The 22,083-nt window shown below is 38.8% G+C and overlaps 1 protein-coding gene across 4 annotated transcripts in view; it reads left to right on the top strand.

Annotated features, from left to right (window-relative positions):
* The window catches only part of GRB14 (growth factor receptor bound protein 14), a 123,568-nt gene that overhangs the window by 55,985 nt on the left and 45,500 nt on the right, over window positions 1–22,083 (top strand). For all 4 annotated transcript variants that reach the window (XM_043894103.1, XM_043894104.1, XM_043894105.1 and 1 more), the window contains one exon: window positions 18,372–18,528. In XM_043894103.1, coding sequence (XP_043750038.1) covers window positions 18,372–18,528 — 157 coding nt within the window. The remainder of the gene's footprint in view (window positions 1–18,371; window positions 18,529–22,083) is intronic.

Genomic DNA, 22,083 nt, shown 5'->3' on the forward strand with positions numbered 1-22,083 from the left:
TGTGTCTAGAATTTTGTGAATCAAGTATTTGGATTTTTATAACCATAATAAAATATTTAAACCATTTCTTATTTTCTTAGTGTATAAAATATTAGAAAAAGATGCTGTCATCTTCAAGTATTTGGAGCAGTTAGTCTAGGGGAAATTGGTGTGAGTAAATAACATTCAGCTCTGATTGGTAAGTAGCAAAACAAGATTACTGTGATTATAATTGCTATTAAGTCTGAGCTGCCGATAGATATATCATTGTGATTCCTCTTGGTCTTTTATAATAAGCTTCTAGCCAGATTTCTATTATAATAATTACATAAGTCAAAATTCCCTTTGCCCAAGTCCATGTTATTCCTTTCCTGTGAATACACATATTAGATTTTCATATAATTTAGCACATCATTTGCTGAAAATACGTAATACTATTTCTTTCTCCCAACATTTTAATCCCCAGAGGACCCATTGTCTGTAAGATTGTTCTGAAAATCTTAGTGTTAATCTTATTTTAGGAACTGGGTGTTTCTCTGACTAAAAAATATCCATCTGTTCTGGTCACACCATGCCTTTTTTCCCTAAGATAGGAAATTACTCTGTACTTGTAATTAACTTGTCGTTTTCTATATGCACCATAATTTAAGATGATACAAATTAATACAGCATTTCTCAAAGTATTTGGGGGGCAGCTCTTCCTTTTCCAAAGAACGTAGGTTTTTTTCCCACAGGTTTGGCATAGAATTTGCTCATCCTGAATGAGTGGTGCTTGTAAAATAATTTGCCAGCTGAAATCCTAATCATTTCAAAGGCTGAGGATATTTCTGAAAATGCCTAACAGTGCTAAGGAGTAAGTTTCTTATCAGCAAGTGCATATGATTTAACTGGGTATAAGATCTCCTGAGATGGATTGAGAACTTGAACTTTAACATGGCTCGTAACATGGTATGGGTCTTTTTTGTAGCAGATCAAATGTATTTTGATCTTTGAGGAATAGGGTATTTGTGTGGACTCTCTATGAAGTAAATTGGCAAGAGCATTTTACTTTCTCTAATTCTATTAGGATCTGATTTCCTTGATTCTAGTGAGTAGTTAATCAAGGTTCTAGTGAAGAAAGTTTCATCAGCTCTCTCAGAAATGATCACATCCTCATCAAATGTGCTGAGTGAATTCTTTGCCTCATAGCATTTTTCTCAGATCACTACTAGGTTATGCCATTTTTGTTCAGATGAGAAGACTGAGTCTCTTGAGTGTTGAGTAACTTATTAGGCAAGGTCACTCAGAAGGTCGATGGCAAAGCTAGAAATAGAATCTAGGTCTTGTGACTTCCAGGGTGCTTCTCTTATTAGATATGTGTTACCTCCTGAATTAATATGTTAATGAAATTGCCTTATGGTGTGTTTAATTGCCATTCAGCTTCTAATCTGAAATTAGCTCAGACAAATCCTTTCATCTTCCTCTGCACCTCCACCAACTCCCATATGCTCTAGTGTAGAAAACATTTTATTCAGAAAGCAATTGTGAGCAAAAAATGAGTGTGTGCGTGTGTGTGTGTGTGTGTGTGAAAGAAAGAAAGAAGGGGGGAGAGGAAAATGGAGAGAATGAGAGACAGAGAGATGGAAAGGCAATTGTACCCAGTGCTCTAATTGGGTTCATTACATCAAGAAACTATTTTAAGGTCCCAGAGAGTTAACAAAAGACTGAAGCATTATAAGGCTTACACTAAGTGCAATATAAAATTCACATTCTTTTTATAGAAAGACTGCAAGGTCAGAGGCCAGATGTTCATACTTTGATTCTGTGGGTAGGAAGGGTTCTACCTCAATCAAATTAAAATCGTTTTGCAAACTATGTTTCCAAGCATTTCTACATTCTTTATCCATACTACAATTACAAGAGACTTTCAGAGGCACACAAAATTCTAACATCTCTTCCAAAATCTCAGAGAAATAAGAGATACTTTTTAGAATATATTTTTCATAAGATTCAAATCATTTTGAAAATCCAAAATTCATGAGTATAATATGGAGCAAGGCCATTTACTGAACGATCCAGTTCCCGGATTATACAAGAGAAGAGTTTGTTATATTCATTTTCCTCCTCATACAATTAGAATTATTGCTATGAATTTCTAAAAACAATTTTGTAAAGAATGAAAGAGTATAGATCTTCATGTTACTATTTTGCCCAGAAACTTGTAAATACGTATGAAATCAGTCCAGGCCTATGTAGCATTCACTGTACTGCAGGACCTGGGTCCACAGGGGTCTCCCAGCTTCATGTGAAACTTCCACTCCAGCGCGTGGTTTTTCTCCTTTTGCTCCGAACAGGGTGTGCTGTTTGTCCCTCTGTACTTCTGCACCCTGACTTGTGCTCCATGGCCTATAGACACCTCCAGGATCCTGTTTGTTTTCCCAAAGGCTCAGGCTGTAGTGCCATCTGAAGCCTTCTAAGACTCATTCTCGTCACATCTGTCTTGATGATGTCTGGGCTCGGGTGTTAGTGGCTGTACCTTTGTTACTCATTCCTCAATTCAGTAATGCCTGCTGGGTGACATCAGTTTCGTAATTACCTCTTATGATATTTAAATCTTATTATCTTATCCTTAGGTATCTTACACTTTCTGACTTTTCATATTTGACTTTTAGTTTTCTTTGTGGACCTCATATATCTTTTATATATCTTGCTCTATTTGGTTTTCAAAATTTGGTGGATTTTGTTTTATAACTAGATTTTACACTTTTAAGGAAAAGACTCTTTAAATAAAGTGCTTTGTCAGTTGCAGGCTGAATTTAATTTCATGTAACCAGAAAACTCAAATGACAGTGTATTAAACAGGGGAGAGATTTATTTTTCTTTCTCTTTACAAGAAGAATTGGTCCAAAGCTAACCTAGCCTTACTGCAATGTCCTCAGGCAACCAAGCCCCTTGCTTTCTATTGTACCGTCCTTAGTGTGGGTCCCTTTTCCTTTTATGGAAAGACCATTGCAAATCGCTAGTCATCCTGCTCACATTCCTGGCATACAAAATGGGAGGAACCAAGGGTATTCAGGCTACTTCTGTCAGTTATTAACGGGCCACCAGGGAATAACCAGGAGCTTCTGCTGACTACTTACTGGCCAGGGTCATGTCATGCGGTCTGGATCCAAGGAAAGCCTGGCAATGTAGGCCTTGAACTCCACAAGCTGCCCTTCTCATCAGAGTCAGGAGATAGGGAGGATGGTTCTTTGTGGGCAACTAGCTGAGAAGTGCCTCCTACATATAAAGCATGCAAAAAATGTTTGTCCCTTAGATTTTGATTATTGTCATGCCGGCTACAAGATATGGTTATGCTTTTTGAACAAATATATTTTATTGCTTGATTGGAGACAGTAAATGTCTAGTAAGTGGGGAGAGAGCAGATTTCCTGAGAAGGGGAGGCTACTGGAGATCACAGATGGTAACTTGACTTTAGGTGGCTGACTTGCTTGAAAGGTGGTCTTGAAGTGGTAGTGAGTACTGTTTTTGCTTATTTGCCTGGAGTCCCCATTCCTGCTAAACCTTAATCTTTCTTCTGTCCTTTTAATTTTTATACAGGGTAACATAGTTGCATATTCACCCGCGAAGGGTACCACATAGATGAATGGATTTTGTGTTTTCACAGAATGTTTCTTTTCCCTAAAAGTGTGCTTTTAGGAAATGTAATAGAGTGGAGATTCTATTTTAGAGTCAGGAAACCCTGAGTTTGAACCCAGCTCTGTCAGTGATCAGTGTTGTGACTTTAGGTGTCTTCTTTTTAAACCTTTCTAACAGTCAGTTTCTCTGTCTTGGGAATGATGGTGCTTCCTTACAGAACAGTTGTGAGGATTAAATAGCATAAATATTTAGAAGTACTTGACATGTAGTAGAAGCTCAACAAATGTGAATTTCTTTTTTTTCCCCCTCATCTGGCATGTTTTACTAGTTTCATAAACAGTTTAAAATCTGCCTATTAAAAATGGTGGAGGGGGGGCTCTATCCTGTTAAGTAGGTGTCCAAAAATTTTCTTGTAACAAATGAATCAACCAAAAAGTAGTTGTCCTTGATACAGTGCAGCCAGGGAACAAAAGACAATATGTCTCTCAAATTCTTGTTGCCTCTGCTCACTTTCTGAATGAAGACTCTAATTTGAATTAAAAAAATTAATCCAACTATTATATGCTGATAAATATTTTTTTTAAACATCTGGAAATATAGATTTAAATATAATAAGATAGGTATTTAGATAACATCTCCTTTCACTCTCCTAGGGAATATCCGTCAGGAACTTCTGGGTTATATATAATATCTGAAAGAGGTACAGTTGTACCTAGTGTTAAGACATTGTCTCAGTAGACAGAGGGGACATTACTGGACTGTGAGCTATAGGCTGATAGGGGCTGTGTCATCTTTGATCATCACTAGACTCAAGTGCCCAGCACAGGGAATGTACAAAGCTGAGATATAATTCCTATTCATTGAATAAACACATTAAAAAAAAAAGTAAATGGGGCTTTTTTGATACTGACCTGTTATTGGCATTTCGTTCTTTGCATTTGTCTCTCTGTAGCACTCCTTTCCTTTTCCGTGTTCCATACCTTGTGGTGAGAAGCCACGCACCCAGGGCCCACTTTAGCTGGCCCACCCTGCTTTTACATGAGCTCTGTTTCACCCCACCCCCCACCCCCCAGCTTGTTGCCCTGGGCAGTTTTGAGCTCTCCCTGCCGTCCACATACCCCAGTAGAAATAAAGGCAGCTATACTGTGTTCAGCACTAATTACACGGTCTCTTTAATCCTCTTAAGAACCCTAAAGGATTGGTGGGCAAACCCAGTCTGGGATGAGAAAAGTGAGGCTTGGAGAAGTTACCCAGAGCACGGTGCGAGTGAAAGACGAGGCAGGACCGAGCCCGGGCGCGCCCTGCCGGCACAGGAGCGCCTGTCAGAATTGATCGGCGCGTGCAGGCTGCAGAGCGGGCTCCGCCCCGCGGCTGCCAAGCCCTTGCCTCTCACCTGTAGTCTGTGCTGTACTCTGCTTAGTCACTCCGTCGTGTCCAACTCTTTGCAACGCCATGGACTGTAGCCCGCCAGGTTCTTCTGTCCATGGGGATTCTCCAGGCAAGAATACTGGCGTGGGTTGCCATGCCCTCCTCCCGGAATTTTCCCAACCCAGGACTTGAACCCAGGTCTCCCGCATTGCGGGCAGATTCTTTACTGTCTGACAGGTGGATTCTTTGCCATCTGAGCCACCAAGGAAGTCCAGGAATACTGGAGTGCGTAGCCTATCCCTTCTCCCAGGATCTTCCCAACCCAGGAATCCAGCCAGGGTCTCCTGCCTTGCAGGTGGATTCTTTACCAGCAGAGCTGCCAGGGAAGCCCATCTGTAGTCTACTCATTGGACAAATCTCACCTTTTTTTTCTTTAACCACTCTATCTTTTGCCCTCCTAGTTATTTTTTCCTTGATGTGCACTCAGTCTTGCCTCAAAGATACAGTGATCAAACCATATGAGAGAGTTCATTGGACCTCAGTAGAAATCTCTTGGGACTTATTTTGCTTTCAAAAATGTATAATAATAGTCACTATTATGAATGGAATGCTATGAGTTTGCTGTCACTTTGCCCATTTTACAGGATGAGAAATCTAAGACTCATAGGTGATAAGCTGGTGGTCTAGGATCTGATCACAGAGCAGATTTTGGGAGTCCACCATGGCCTCAAGCACCTGGTCTGAACCTCTGCATGACTGAGGGCCATCCCTCGTATTAGTTTGCAAACTACAATGTCTGGTCCACTTTTGGCAATGAAAGGAGATTAAAAATAGCTGGGCTGATTAACAGTCTAAGACTCTTGCTCGGGCTGGTCTTAGGGCTGACTCTCTGGGCCATGCCTCAGTACCCTAAGCCAACTCTAGAAAAATAAGAATCTCTTTTTGGCAGAAAACAAGAAGTAAGACTTTTGGTTATTTCAGTTATTAAGCTCTCTGAAAGGATAAAGATTTTCTACTCCCATAGGATATTAAAAATGCTTGCTCTTAAGACAGCTTCAAAAGAGGGATTAAAAAACCATTTTGGCAAAACAGCATTGTCCTATGTTGTTTATAGCTTCATAATTGGACTTCATATTTGGATATACACATTCAGTTGTGTCTGTGAAGATACCAGGAGTTTTATTTTATGGTTTTAGAAGTCAAATTAGTTGGGGTAGTTTTATCAGGATTTGAAGAAAAATTTTGGCATGATCATTCCAAATGCCAAGGAGGATCTTCAGCTTGAGTTCCAGGAAAGGGGACTTTATATTATATACCACCTGAAGTGACATACATATATATGTATATGTATATATGTATATATATATAAATATACACACCACCCTCCACCCCATCCCTAACCCTACTTATTAAAGATTTAAAATTATTAAAATTATTAAATTTTTTATTAAAAATTTAAACAGTTATTTAAAATTATTAAATAACTTATTAAATTACTTATAAATTATTACTTATAAATTAAATAACTTATTAAAAATTTAAATAGTTCAGAATGTTTAAAAGTAGATTTAAATTTGTTAGAAGCTTGCAACTATTTTAAGCAGGACCTCTATAGGGTTAATAATAGTAAAAGTGAAAAAAGTAAAAGTGACTCAGCCGTGTCCAGCTCTTTGTGACCCCATGGGCTATACAGTCCATGGAATTCTCGACTAGAATACTGAAATGGGTAGCCTTTTCCTTCTCCAGGGTATCTTCCCAACACAGAGATTAAACCCAGACCTCCCACATTGCAGACAGATTCTTTACCAACTGAGCTACCAGGGAAGCCCAATAATAATAAAGCAATATTAAATATTAAAGGGCTAACAAAGCAACTTTCAAAGCATCCTGTTTTCTTTCTCTATTTGCACCGAGAAATAAAGACTCCCTCTGCTGGCTGTTTCTGAATATGCCTTTTTTTTTTTTTCCTGGCAAGTTGTGCTGAAAAAAGTGAAATACAAAGAATAACTTTTTTGACATTCAAAAAGCTGGGTGCTTTGAGCCATATTTGCATATAGTTGCATATTTGGGTTTTCAATTATCTAATGTGTTTATCCAAGATGTCTTGTCAAAACAGCAGTGTAAAGTTGGGTAAGCAGACTGGAAAGACCAGGTAGGAACCCGGAGACGTGTTCCCTGGTAGGTTCTGCCAGTGAGCAGATGGAGATCCCCTGGCAAGTCAGGCCCTCTTCAGTCTCAGCTTCTTCACTTGTAAAATAGAAGATTTCAGTGGGTGTTTCTAAGAGTCCTGGCAGCCTTACGTATTTTATAATTCTAACAGTATTGATGCCATTTTTTTTTATAGGAATGTGCTTGTACTTAGTCACTCACTTGTGTCCGACTCTTTGCAACCACATGGACCATAGCCACCCCAGGTTCCTCTGTCCATGGGATTCTCCAGGCAAGGACACTGGAGTGGGTTGCCATTTCCTTCTCCATGTTAAGGAAGTATACATGTTTTATACTGATACACATGCTTTGCACTGATAGAAAAGAAATATTTAGAAAAGTGAGAAAAAGGTAAAATTATAAAAAATGGATATAAATCAGTTTTCCCTAGTGCTATCACAATATGGGAATGTTAGGTCTAGAGTTATAGTTTGCATGCTGTTAACAGTTCATATAATAATACCCGCAGGGGTATCAGAAGACTGAATATTGCATATTTCACTGATTCTCTGGCACCTTACATCATAAAAAGTATCATTATCTTATATGCTTCCAATTAAACTATGCTGTAACCGTTGATGGTAAGTTACGCCTAAGGTTCAGAGAAGTTAAATGTGAGAAGATGTGCTTTTGAAAATCACTGAAACAGGTCCTAAAAGTGCTTTGGTTGATGCCAGGCAGCTCAAGAATTTACAACAAAAAGTCTGATGGGTCCTGGGCTCTAATAAATATTCTCTTTCCTGTCCTCATGTTTTCTCCTCTTTTCTAAACTCTTCTCCCCATGCCCCTCCCCTACTTGTCCTTCTTCCTCACTGTGTGAAACAGTTATTAGCTTTTTCGCTTAGGCATGTCTTATGGTTATTCTGGGAACAAACCACTGCTGAAAACCTGAAATGAGATACGGGAATAACATTGTGTCCAACATAAGCATGACCAGTGGTTTTCTGCTTTAAATATGAATAAGCATTAGCACTTGTGAAGGGGTTTTTTTTTTACTTCAAAGATGAATTAGTCAGCACTGGCATCTTCACAGGAATTACATGAGTTTTAAAAACACTGAGGCTTCAGAGAACACTCCTTTGATGAAGTTACTGGGAACATTAGAGTGGGATTTGTGCTTTGACCCTTTTTATTATTTGTGTTGGATTTAGGTCCTAAAATAACATGAATATATTCATATGTATATGTGTGTGTCCACGGTTTGGGATATTTTTAGACTTAATTTTAATGTTTACTTTCTTTTATAATGAAATTGGAGCTGTTTCTTTTGCCCTCTTTCCTACCACATAACAGAGCACAACGAAAGGGCTTCTGATATCTTGCTTTATAAAATTGGACGCTCGTTTGAGTTAGGGTCTTTCTTGCTATCCTTGAGGGAGAAAGAAAGTCCAAGGAATGAGCAATCTGCCTGGCTCTTGGCCTGAGAAGGAGAGCAGAAAGGATGAAGAATAGAGAAGAGCAAAGGGGCTTGAAGGAGAGTTTCTGGGCCCCTCTTTGCCTGCAGACACACTTTCTCCTCTTGGTTGGAAGCCTAGACATGGCATGATTCTCCGTGTCACCGATCCAGATTGTCAGGTGGGGCAGTGCTAAATCCCCTGCCATGCCAGGCCTGGGGCATTTCCAGTAGTGAGGCCACACTGGGCCTCAGGGCCTGATGCTAGACGGGAAATGAATTCATACAGCAAAAAGCTTCATCCTGGCTTTCTGAATTCATACGAAACTCCCAGAAGATCTGTATGGATCCCCAGCCACACAGACGCTTTAACTCTGAGTTAGTTCATCTCTTTATCCTGGCACAAACTCTAATATTCCTGCTAGAATGTGATAACCTCCAGATGTAACCAAGTTGAGGATTTTTACAAAGGTGGTGTGGGGATGATCCACCTTGTGACCTTGAGGGATTGTGAACTGATATTTAAAGAGCCTGGATCCATAGTTACTTGATGGAATGGCCTCTTCAGACCCTGAGCTGTCCACCTCTGGCTTCAAATGTAAGAAAAAGAAAAAAAATAAAAACTTTAATTTAGTTAATAAGCCATTGTCAAATAGATTTTTCTATTACTTGTAACTGAATTTGTTCCCAAATGATTAGATCGCCATGTGGTTATTTATTGTTCTCTTACCACTTGATAATCTTATTCTGGTAAAACTGTCTTTTTAAAACTTCATTATCTATTTCCAGCCATTGAAAAAAAGGTAGTTTGTTGTCTGTGTATATTAAAAAGGATCCCCTCTTGGGGTGCCCTCCTCGCTAGTTCGCATTGATGGAAACCAGTGTCCGGCAGTGCTGGGCCAGGATGCTGCTTCCACAGGCCTCCCAGTGCCCATGCTTCCTCACCTGGTCCTCAGAACTCAGTCTCTCTCATCTCAGCTGAGTCTTCCGTCTCCTGTTTTCATGCACAGTTTTCGCCTCTTCAGTCCAAGTATCTTTGCTCATGATATTTGTTCCACCCATATGGTCTTTATTTTTTTTTCAAACTCTCACAAAGTCCTAGAGATGTCATCTCATCCACCTTTGTTGAGTCTGCCGATTTCTTGGAAACTTTGCCTGTGTTTTCTCTTTGGTCTCATGCGGGCCCTTCCTCCCCTTGAAGTTTTTAAACGGTGAGGTTTCCAAGCTACTGTTTTGGAATCCCTAATATTGTCTCCTACAGAGCCGTTCATGATGGTATCAGTCGTCACTAAAGGACTGTTTACCCTGTGCTAGGCACTGTGCTGACTGCTGGGGGACACGGTGGGAATTGCATATTGAGGTCATCCCTGGTGTCATGTAGCATGCTGAGTAGTGGAAGCTGATGGATACTGATCACATAGTTGTATGTATGCATACATGAAACAAAGGGCTGGGACCTCAACTGGGAAGAGCATTGAAAACTTCCCCACAAAATGGAAGGTTTATCTGAGGAAGGAGAAGCAGAAAGTGGAGGGACAGTGTTTTAGGCAGTGGTAGTAGGAAGTGCAAAGACCCCATGTCAGGAAGGGTCATGACTGTTTGAAGAAACTGAGAAAAATAAGATCAGAGTTAGAGAGTAAGGGAAGGATCATAGGGAATAAAATTGAAAGGGGCCACTGGAGTATGAAATGGACCCTTTTATGTCAGTCACTTCTTGTAATTCTGATATTGGTGACAGTATCAATTTTGAGTTAATATCAGATAGCTAATTGAACATGTACTGCTCATGCTTAAATAAAATATGTTGTTGAATGTCTCGTCTAATGACAAGAATTTAAGTCCCTACTATCTGATTTCTCTAAACTATGTACTGTTTTGCTCTTAATAAATATTTGACAGCTAGCACAATATGAAGGGTAGCAATAAGGAAGCAACAGCTTTTCTTGAACTGTTAGGATCTTTTGGAACAGTCTTTGTTTTTAAATATAACATTTTGTTAGAGGTTTGGAAAAAGCAAGAATGAATATATTATTTGCCATTTCCTTCAAGGGAACACACTGAGTTGCTTAATTCAAAATATCTGTCTCTTCTTATCTTAGGACGTTGCATTCCTTATTTAGAAGAATGTAAAAATCCAGGGCTACTCTGACCTCTATATAAAAATATTTCACTGTTTTAGGTACATTGCCTATCTGTTAAAAATAATGGAGAAAAAAAATCTGAAGCATTAAAAGATATCTTTATAATCTGGCTGTACTTGGATGATAAAATTTTAGAGAAGTAGAAATAAGCTTTACTTTGGGACCTAGTTGAAATAATATTTCTATGGACTTTACCTTGTTCCTTATTTTCTATTAATTATATATAAACATCATATATAATTAATAGGTACAATAAATGCACTTATCTTTCTTTTGAAAAGTTGGGTAATTTTCATTCTAGTAAGATCTTGGTATTTAAATGATGATGTTTAACTTATATTTAATTAAATATTAAATGTGGTATTTAAGGGTACTTAATCTAAAAATCAAATTTAATTTTCTGCAAAATAGAAACTTTGATACAGAAAATGGCCATATCCAGTGGTCTTTTTCCTTCCCTTTTGCTTATTCTTTCTTCTTTTTTTTTTTTAAAAATGGTCTCTTGCTTCATCCTGTAGATTCTTGCTCATGTAGTTATGCTTAGTCTGTGCTTGCTTTTTACCTGCTGAATGATTATCACCTTTTCCTCTTTTCTCTGAAGAAACAAAGCAGTAAATGGGGGAAGGTTATCAAGTAGCTAGTTACTTACCAGTGGGTCCAGCGCCCTTTTTTGCTCTGTGGTTTCGCCAAATGACCAGATGATGATCCTGAGTATTTCCCCATATTCTAGGATGAATCCAGTTTGGAAAGGAACTAGCCATCCTGTTCCATCACTTTCTGGAGTCTTCGGGAAGGATGAGAAAGGCTGATTGCTTAGCTCCTGCCCAGGCCTTTCCTGAGACTTCCCACATAAGCTGCTCTGAGAATCAGAATTTCCGGGGAAAATAACAGATGACTACTGTGTGTGCTTTGAGGGCAAAGCAATACATATCAAATTGACTTTCAACTTCAGTCTCTAATTTTTGGCAGTAGCCTTTGTCTTATGTTTTAAGTCGTTCATCTCCTTTAGTCCCTAGGCTTTCAGATTTCTTTTCTGAAGTTAACCATTTCTTGCTGTCTTTGTATGTTTGAACATTGTTGTGTCTACTGCTGTCAAAATGAGTTATGTTAATTTTTTAATCTCTTGCCTCCACTTATTTTTTGATGAAAGGCCAGTCTAGGGGAGTTGGGGTGTAAAGTATATAAACTGCCTTGATAAGGATGTCAGCCAAAACAGAGATCTGCTCCATCCCCATGCTGGCATGTCCTCTTGCAGGGGCTACTGGGTCTTTATACTACATTTTCATTGCTGGATGCCACATGCTCCCAGAGCAGTTTAAACTGTAAACCACGCTAAAGGCCAAGGCTGCTCTGTCAGGATTATAGCGACACTTGAGGGCTTCCTCAACACAGCCTGTGTGTACATTGTTGACTATCCTCCGGAGCGCTCTCTGTTCATCCTGGTGGGATGTTATAGACAGATCTTATCAATGCTTGTCTTTCTTGCTAATCAAGTGTCTGCTCATTGATGAGACAAAGACAGTTCCTGTTCTTCTTTAGGGTTCTGGGAGGATTTCTTCTTGCTAAGATACACTGCAAATAATCTTGTGGATCAATTGATATGACTTCTTTTTACCCTATTTTTTTTAACTTTGTATAGAAAGTTGAGGATTTGGGCCACTGCATTGGAAATGTACAATATCCCTTTATTAAATAGCATGATTATATGATCTCCATATCTCTCTGTTTTTATCTTTCAGTATGTGGAGGAAATAGAATACCACTGTTTTGCTCTAATGATTCATAAGAGCAACCCTGCTATTTGGTTTTAGTATGCTCACAAAAGTTTGTACCTTAGTTTAAATTTGTAGTAATCATGTAGATTCACGTAAGACTTGACATTTTTCTTAAATAGGAAAGTTTAGTGTAGTAATAATATTGGCAAGGGGCATATTCAACCTACTAAAGAGTTAAGGGTTAGATTATCTTTCCCCTTTTCATAAATTTCAAGGAGAAAAAAGTAGAAACAGAAATGAGACATTTTAACAAAGCCTCTCCATGGGTAGTGTAAGGAGTTTTTCATAAGTACTGAATAGATCTGCGAGATGACAGGGACTGTGGAATATCAACCAAAAATGTAATTTTATCATTTGTTGATAAATGTGTATTTTGGACAAATGTCAGCATTAAATGGAACTTTTTTTTTTTTAAGAAGGATTTGAAATGGAGTTCAAACAAAAATATTGAGTTTTTCTCCTAACAAGTGTTATTTATTTAAAAAATGAGTACATGCACTTATTCCAGAAATTTAAATTAGCCTTGTCCTTCTAAATTTATGTGTCTCAATTCTTGGCAACTTTATTTTTTAAAAAATTTGTAGCAACGTCAACTGAAGAGATTAATGGCATTTCCTGGTTGGTTAGATGTCTTTTTCATTTTCCCCAAAGCTTACCTCTTGCTCTGTTCTGTTCTCTTCTTGGATTTGGCTTAGACTTTAAAATATCTCCAGATTTTCATTTTGTAGTTCGTCTGATATAAACAACAGAGCGTGAAAAATAAGAGGCATGCTTCCATTATCCTACATGATGGGAGTTTATTGTAAGAAAGCATGGGGGTAGTCAGGAAGTCCAGGGAACCTGTCCACTGGCCACCAGCTCATTCCCAACCCCTGGCGTGGAGAGGGCATTGGCCTCTGAGAGTACTGAAATGGAGGCTTATCACTGTTCCACATGAAGTCAGATCTAAGTCAGATCTTCTTGTCCTCTCGGGATTGGTCATCTGCATGTTGCTTTTGGCAAATGCTCCTGCCAGTGCTTGACCACAGCAGCATGGTGGATGGCATCTCTTAGCACCTCAGCAATTGTCTGGCACTGAGATTTGTCTGAAGGCAATCAGGACACAGGCGTAAGAACAATAGCCTTCCCAGCTGCAATCTCAGGAAACACTGAGATTCCAAACAGATCTTGGGATCTTAGTGAGCAACACATCTTAACCCTAAAGTAAAGGCATTGAATTGAGGGCTCAGACACTTCATCTCATTTTGGCAGTGTCTCCAGATTTTTATTTCTTAGTTTTTCTGATATAAAATGACCTTATAGCTGCCTCAGTGACTCCAAAACTCAGAACTGTCTGCTGATGGCAATATTGTCAGTTCTTTCCTAGGACTATTTATAAGAAAAATAGAACAATTTTAATTTCCTGAGCACTAGAATTTGATCAATTTATACTTTTGCAACAGGAATTTTTTTCCAAATTAAAATTTACAAATATGCATTGAGTATTATGTACAAAACATTTTGCATGGGTACAAAGTTCATTTGTTCCAAAGATCTTTATTAAGCCATACATTTACTTGGGTTCAGTCCCTCGGATATCATGTCAAATGGTGAGTAAATAGAGATTTTCCTTAAAGGAGCTTACTAGTACAGTTGAGGAGAAAGATATTCAAATAGAAAATTATAAACTAAGAGCATTGAAAGGGGCACATTACAAAGCCAAGGGCAGTCAGGAAGACTTTCTGGAGGAAGTGCTATTGAAATTGGAGCCAAATGATAAGTAGGTATTTGCCAAATAAAGCATGTTGTTGGTGGTTGGAGCAAAGGTTTCAAGTAGAGGATACCTCATGAGCAAATGGAAGGAGTAGCAAATGTATATCATATTTGTCTACGGTCAGAGTGACCTGTTCCATAGGCTGACTTGCTGGGGATACACATGCTGTGAGGGGCTTCCCAGGTGGCTTAGTGGTAAAGAATCTGCCTGCCAGTGCAGGAGATGCAGGTTTGATCCCTGGGTTGGAAAGATCCCCTGGAGAAGAAAATGGCAACCCACTCTAGTATTCTTTCCTGGAGAATTCCATGGACAGAGGAGCCTGGTGGGCTGCAGGCTGTGTGTGTGCTAGAGTGTGGGCTTCATTCCCTGGGGCCCCACTTTCCCTGGTTCTCTGTTTCACTTCATCTTTCAGACTTTTCTTGCCTCTAACTCACCATTAAATATGGGAATTTCTCAGGGTTCAGCCCTAGATTCTTTTTTCCCTCATGCTTCTTCCTTTTCTCCCTTGTCTGATATATCCATGTCCACAAGTTTGTTTACCACCTATAAGCTCAGTGATTCTTAAGTCAATTCTGAACTTAGAGTCTTACACCCCTCTTACGACCATCGTGTTTACGACTGTTTCCTTAGGACCATGCTCTCTGTTTGCTGATCCTGCTACCCCTGACTCTGTTAATCATTAGACCCTGCCAAGTTTCTTCTTGCCCCAGGGACTTTGCCTGACTTCACTTCCCTTATCCTGCAATGCTCTTACCCTCTTTTTGCCGAGCTACTGCCCACTCCTCCTTCAGGTCTTAGCCTGAATATCACTTTCCCAGGGATGTCTTTTGGGCTTCTCCTAACACCCGTTTGATGACTGAGTAACATACTGCATTTTTATGTCCTACTTTCTAATTATTGTTTTTAATATTGCTTTCCCCACTGTGCTTCAGCTCTCTGAGGGCAACAGCCAACTCTCTTGCTGACATACATGTGCATGCTCACTCAGTCGTGTCCAATTCTTTGTGACCCATGGACTGTAGCCAGCGAGGCTCCTCTGCCCATGGGATTTTCCAAGTGAGAATACTGGAGTGGGTTGTCATTTCCTTCTCCAGGGGATGTTCCTGACCCAGGAATTGAGCGCACATTTCCTGTGTCTTCTGCATTGACAGGCGGATTCTTTACCACTGAACCACCTAGGAAGCCAGCCTTATATTAAAACACTTAGCAGAGGATGGGCACTTTGCCTGGGGGCTTTGCACAATGAGCTGCTTGGGTTAGGACAATGAAGAGGCCCTGAAGAATTTTAGAATGACCTGATATGATCGGCTATTAGAAAGTTTATTCTTCTAGCAGTATGGAGGACTTAGAGAAGGTCTATGGCTAGAACAACGGAGATAAGTAGGTGGATATTACCACTAGAAGTGTACAGCCTCATAGCACACATATTATTAAAACACAAAGACTTCAAAAGTTCCTTGGTCCAAGGGCACAGGGTTATTCTCAGGACTCTTCATCTCTTGGTGTGATTTATTCCATGTGGGACCCTATTTTTCCACAGTCTTTCTCTTTGTGAACAGTAGCAGCCACACCTACCCCTGCCCAGTGGAAAAGAAGACCCACTTTATGATGTCCAGATTGGCCCTGATCAGCTCTGATTAGGTCATGCCCCCATCTCTGAAATAGTCATTGTTGCCAGGGAAACTCTGGGTGTTGATTGATCCATCTAGATAATATATTCGCTGTGGAGCTGAGGCAATCATGCAGTGGTAAACTGGCTCTAAAAATTTTTTCTTTAAAAAAGACCTATTTGTAGCATTTGCCAAATTCTTCAGTATACATTCTCCCACCATGGCTGATTTCAGGATGCCTGATTGGCCAAGTTCCTGAATGTTTAACAGTCAACTGCGACGAGCAAGTTCCAGCAGCTCCACTACTCTGTCGATGAGCTGAAGTTAGAGCCGCCAGCATCACAGAGACTGATGGTGAGGGAGGCAGTGGTTCTCTGAAAGCCAATCAGAACGCAGTTAGATGGGGAGTCAGTGCCCGGCAGCCAATCCAGCCAATAAGACTGTGCATAACTTATGCTTTGGTGTCCTTATTTTATTTTAAGCATTTGTTTTTAAAGTTCTTATGTCATTTTCTTGAATAACATTTTTAAGCACCTTATAATATTCCATTTTGTGAAAGTGCTATTGTTTACCATTCTTTTATTGTGGACTATTTAGGTTGATAGAACATATACAGTGCTTTGCAGGACATGTCTATGCCTAAATCTATTTTCCCCACATTTAGGACAGATTTACTGAGATAGTTTGCCTAAGTGAAATTACTAAGTTGAAGAAATAGCCTCTCTAATGCTTTTGATACTTTCCAATAGATGTAAAAAATAGTTTTACCAATTTATAACACTCTATCGTTGTAAGAGAGCAACTGTTTCATTCCAGTCATTTTATGTAATTAGAAAAATAATCAATAGGAGAGAATTGATACATCATTTTAATTTTCATTTCTTTGAATTGCTAAAAATGTTTAAACGTCAACATTTTTATAGCAAGAATATTTCTTACATTGAGTTTTTTTTATAACTTCTGGACATTTGTGTGTGTTGATCTTACTATACTACTTTCGTAGGTATTTCAGTCAGTTCAGTTCAGTTGCTCAGTCACGTCTGACTCTTTGCAACCCCGTGAATCGCAGCATGCCAGGCCTCCCTGTCCATCACCAACTCCCAGAGTTTACTCAAACCATGCCCATCGAGTCAGTGATGCCATCCAGCCATCTCATCCTCTGTCGTCCCCCTCTCCTCCTGCCCCCAATCCCTCCCAGCATCAGGGTCTTTTCCAATGAGTCAACTCTTCGCATGAGGTGGCCAAAGTACTGGAGTTTCAGCTTCAGCATCAGTCCTTCCAATGAACATCCAGGACTGATCTCCTTTAGGATGGACTGGTTGGTATTTAGTTCATCATAAAGTTGGATGCATGAGACAAGTGCTCGGGGCTGGTGCACTGGGATGACCCAGAGAGGTGGGTTGGGGAGGGAGGTGGGAGGGGGGTTCAGGATGGGGAACACATGTAAATCCATGGCTGATTCATGTCAATGTATGGCAAAAACCACTACAATATTGTAAAGTAATTAGCCTCCAACTAATAAAAATAATTGGGGACAAAAAAAAAAAAGCAAAAAAAGAAAAGTGCTCACTTTCTTAAAAACCAAAAAACAAAACAAAACATAATTTAATTTATATATGACATACCATAGTTAATAGTGGAAATTCTAGCAGGTAGCACAACGTGGTAAATGTTGAAGAGAGTGATGTATATGAAACTTTCTCTGATTCTGTATGTTTTGGGGGTGACATAAGCTGCTGTAATAGATAAATACAAAATCACAATAAGTTAGCAGTAAAAGTTAACTTCTTGCTCTTGTCAAAGTTCCTTGCAGGCATTCCTACTTGAGCACCTTTTGGTGGTCGTTCAGAGACAAAGCCTCCTTCTGTCCCATAGCTCTGCTGTCCTCTTTAGGTCTTTGTCATCATCTCCATTCAGTGATTAGGTGGTGTAAGAGAATGGAGGACAGTATGTGGGAGAGCTGTAGGGACTAGACCTGTAAGTACCACATTGCATGTACTTACATCCTATTGGCCAAATTTCAATCCTGTGGACACAACTACTTGCAAGGCAGAAGAGAAAAAAGGATTTTGTGACCATCTGGCCAGTCTTTGCCAAAGTTCCTATAAGCTGAAATAGAGAAATCTTTGCTGCTATTACGACTTGTGTATATCTGAGAATAAATCACCTGTGTTACTTAGATTATTTACAGATTAAAATATGGAATGGAAAATTTTAAATGTTGATAAGAGATGAATAGTTTTTTAGTAGATCAGAGTGGTGGAAAATGACATTGAATGGTCATTGAATGGCCTGAAGTTTACACACTTAACAGATTGGAAGTTGTCGGACAGAGTGACTTTGACATGTTATAAACAAGTCTTGAATGGGCAACCATTTGCTCCATGTATAAGAAAATTAGATGTAAAATAGACTATATGAGGAATTGGTAATTAGCTCAACCAATAAGTTTAATGACTTGTTAGAATGATATTTTTAACAGACTATTCTAGCTCTTTTTTTTTTTTTTAATTTCTACCTACACAGGTAATTAAAGTATACAGTGAAGATGAAACCAGCAGAGCTTTAGAGGTACCCAGTGACATAACTGCCCGAGATGTTTGCCAGCTGTTGATCTTGAAGAATCATTACATTGATGACCACAGCTGGACCCTTTTTGAGCACCTGCCTCATGTAGGTCTAGGTAAGGACACAAAATCATGGTCATATCATTGCTTTTCTGTCCTTTATAATTTTGATCATATGGCAAAGGTTTGCTTCACTTATGGAAAGACAGAGGACAGTTACAAATCATCCTTTTCTTTGTTTTTAATTTTTGTTGTGGTGATTGAGAGAAAAATGAAGTAGCATTAGAATAGAAATAAGGATAGAAATATTACAGATTTCCCACCTCTCATTGTTTCAATAATGATCTATGGAAATTTGGGAGCTAAACCATAGAGTCTAAGTTGATGGAAAGATACATTGCATAAAAATTTTTAGTAGCACAAAGAAAATTTTTGAGAGGTTAATAAAATATGCTGTAATGTGAGCTACATTTTACATTAATTATAGTACAGCCATGGGAAATACCCATAGTGGTGTTTAACTTTATGTGAGTGTATACCCTAAATTTTTCTTACAGAAATAAATAATTCCTTCACATTTGAAAGTCATAAACATAAAAAATAGTCTTATTTTCAGTTGGAAATGCACCTCTGTATTGTAAACTTGTAGAGGCTTTTCCTCTCAAACCTTTTAAAAACTTATAAACTGTTTCCATTCTCTTGCTAGAATGGGACAGACTTTAACAATAATTTTGTCTCCCTTTTCTTATTTTTACAGATATTGCTGTTAAAAACCATGTTCCCACAGTAGGTAGATGAGAAAGGAAGGAGTGTGTTAGGACAGTGCCATTTTAGCACTGTCCTTAGCGTTTTGCACTGATTTTAGCATTGATTCTTTTTAAGAATCATTTTAGCACTGGTTCTTAGCGTTTTATGTTAGTTTCCCTTGGCTACTGTGACAAATCAGCATGAACTCAGTGGCTTAAAACAACTGAAGTTTATTCCCTTAGCATTCTGGCGGCCAGAAGTCTGAAATCAGTATCAGTGGGTTAAATTCAAGGTATCTTCAGGGATAAACTTCTTCTGGAGGTTCACGAAGAGAATTCTGTCTTGTCTCTTCTAGCTTCTTGTGGCTGCTGGCAGGCCTTGGCTTATGGCTGCGTCACTCTGCTCTCTCCCTCCATGCTCACACTGTGTCCTCTTCTGTCCATGTGCAACCTCCCACTGTCACTGTCTTATCAGAACAGTAGCATTTAGGGTTTATGCAGCATAACCCAGGGTGCTCTCTTTACTTCAAGATCATTTAATCAATTATACGTGCAAAGCTTTGTTTTCTTTTGTTTTTTTATCATGTAAGGTAACGTTCACAGGTTCCAGGGATTAAGATGTAGGTATCTATCATTTAGCCTACCACCAACTCCTTTGCTTTATATATCAAACAACTTAGTAGTAAATCATCAAAATTATTTTAAATAATCTGTCAGTGACAGCACAGTTTGTTCCTTCAGTTTGTTTAAAGAACTGAAAATTTTATACCTAGCTATGAGAGTCATTCACTTTCTTGCATAGCTAGCTACTAGTCTTATAAACATGTTTCCTTTGTTTGATACATAGAAAAAAGGAAACATGTTTATGCCCCAGAGCAGTGTACCAAACATGTTTACGCCCCAGAGCAGTGTACCAAAGCAAGGCTCAGTTTGGATGAGAAGTTTGCCTTTGTCTTATGAAGTACAATGGAGATGATGTTGGCAGAAAAGTTATGTTCTTAGGAGGATCTGTTTTCAAAAAATTCTGGAAAGTGGTTGGTTCATTTAAAGTCCCTCGCATTCCCTAAACAATTCGGAAAGTGCCTGTAGTACTTCCCGTTTGAAGATTGCTGTCCTAAGATGTGTCAAGACCTTGGGAGAGGACAGAGGGAAACCTGCAGAAAAGAAGCTTGGACAGTCCCCACAGGGATTCTGAACCCCAGCCCACCCTCCCACCCTCTGTTTGAGAGTTAATGGGCCATAACATGTCAGCTGATCTCCGCACCTGAGCCTATACCTGCCAGGAAAACTCGAATCTTGCAGGTATGCTGTACTGGTCTGTGTGACTTGCTGTCTCACCTTTGTAGGCCAGAAAAAACCCAATGTATATTTTCTTCATTGCCATTTGTAACTAATTTAGCTTCTATTTATGACCATTAACCTCTTAGAAGTATGGTGGTTAACTCTCAAAAGGCACGTGCCATAATTCCAAACTATTTTGTTTACTTATGGCTTCTAGCAATATAACTCTTAATTAACATAATATCTAATAAATGTATTTTATACTCAACTTTTTCTCTTGGAGAGACTTTAAAAATCATTAAACATCTTTTGCAGTTATAGTCACTATGATTTATCCCTAACAAAGAGCTTGAAGTTCAGTAATAAAATCTACTCTCTAAATCAAGCAGCAGTGTTCATGGAGACCAACTGCAGGTTATATGAGGAATAAAAAGATTTGTGCAAGTCTTTTAATGTAGAAGCTTAAAATGGAACATTGAGAATTAATTTGAGCTACATACTAAATTTAAACTTTCAGGCACAGAATAGAAATATATTTCTCCATTACTGTATTTTCTGGAAACTGCTGAAATAAAATCAAAGATGTGAGAATATCGTTTCATGGTTTCATTAACCAAGCATTAGGCCGAAGCTTATGAGAAAGAAATTGAGTTCCAAAGCTTTCTTATGTTCTTTTTTTTCTCTTTGTTTTTACTCAGATAATATCTTTATACAGTAGAAAAATTGCAGACATTAATGCTACTGAATTACTAATGTGTATTAGATTTACCACCTTCCCTTCCTTTTTTAAAAAAAATCTACTGCTTTATTTCTGTGAGGATACACTGAGATGTTAGATGATAATAGTTAATGACTATCCAAATAAACTCCTTTTTATTTCTTCCACTTCTTTATCTAATAGTGTGACAAGAACAACTTTTATGGTGCTGTGGTCTTTCTCAGCATGAAGTATAAAACCAGTGTGTTTTTGAATTGTATTTGTGAGTATGTAGCTTATAAATTGGAGAAGGCAATGGCGACCCACTCCAGTGTTCTTGCCTGGAGAATCCCAGGGACTGGGGAGCCTGGTGGGCTGCCGTCTATGGGGTTGAACTAAGTTGGACGTGACTGAAGCGACTTAGCAGCAGCAGCAGCTTATAAATACTCTTGCAATATCTTTTCAGCCTAAGAGTGGTATTAAGCAACATTTTTGCTATTTGCATGTTAAAATGAAAACAAGTAGGATGGAGTGTTTCCCCCTTAAACATGCTGTGCAGATGACAATGTCCTTTGTCAATAAAGTGAGGCACTCACATACTGAACTGTAAATATTCTAAAGGACAAACCATTTGCTGAAACTTTGGTGACCAGCTAGTGAGCTCTGCATGTTGTTCAGGGGACATTGTTGACCTCTCTCTGATAGAAATACTGGGTTTTCAATGCATAGAATCCTAAAGGTGAAGGGATAGTCTGTTATTTTTTAAAAATATTTTTAGTACAAAAATAATTAGTCTCACTGACAATAACTTAGAAATAAAGATGTCAAGAAGTAAACAATGCTATCCACAATTTAACAACACTGAAATGTTTCTTTAGTTTCTCTATTTTGACATTATCTCTTGCCTGTGTGTTCACTTGGGTAAACTACCCTTCTATGTGTATGTG

This window comes from Cervus elaphus, chromosome 33, assembly GCF_910594005.1.
Source record: "Cervus elaphus chromosome 33, mCerEla1.1, whole genome shotgun sequence".
NCBI lineage: Eukaryota > Metazoa > Chordata > Mammalia > Artiodactyla > Cervidae > Cervus > Cervus elaphus.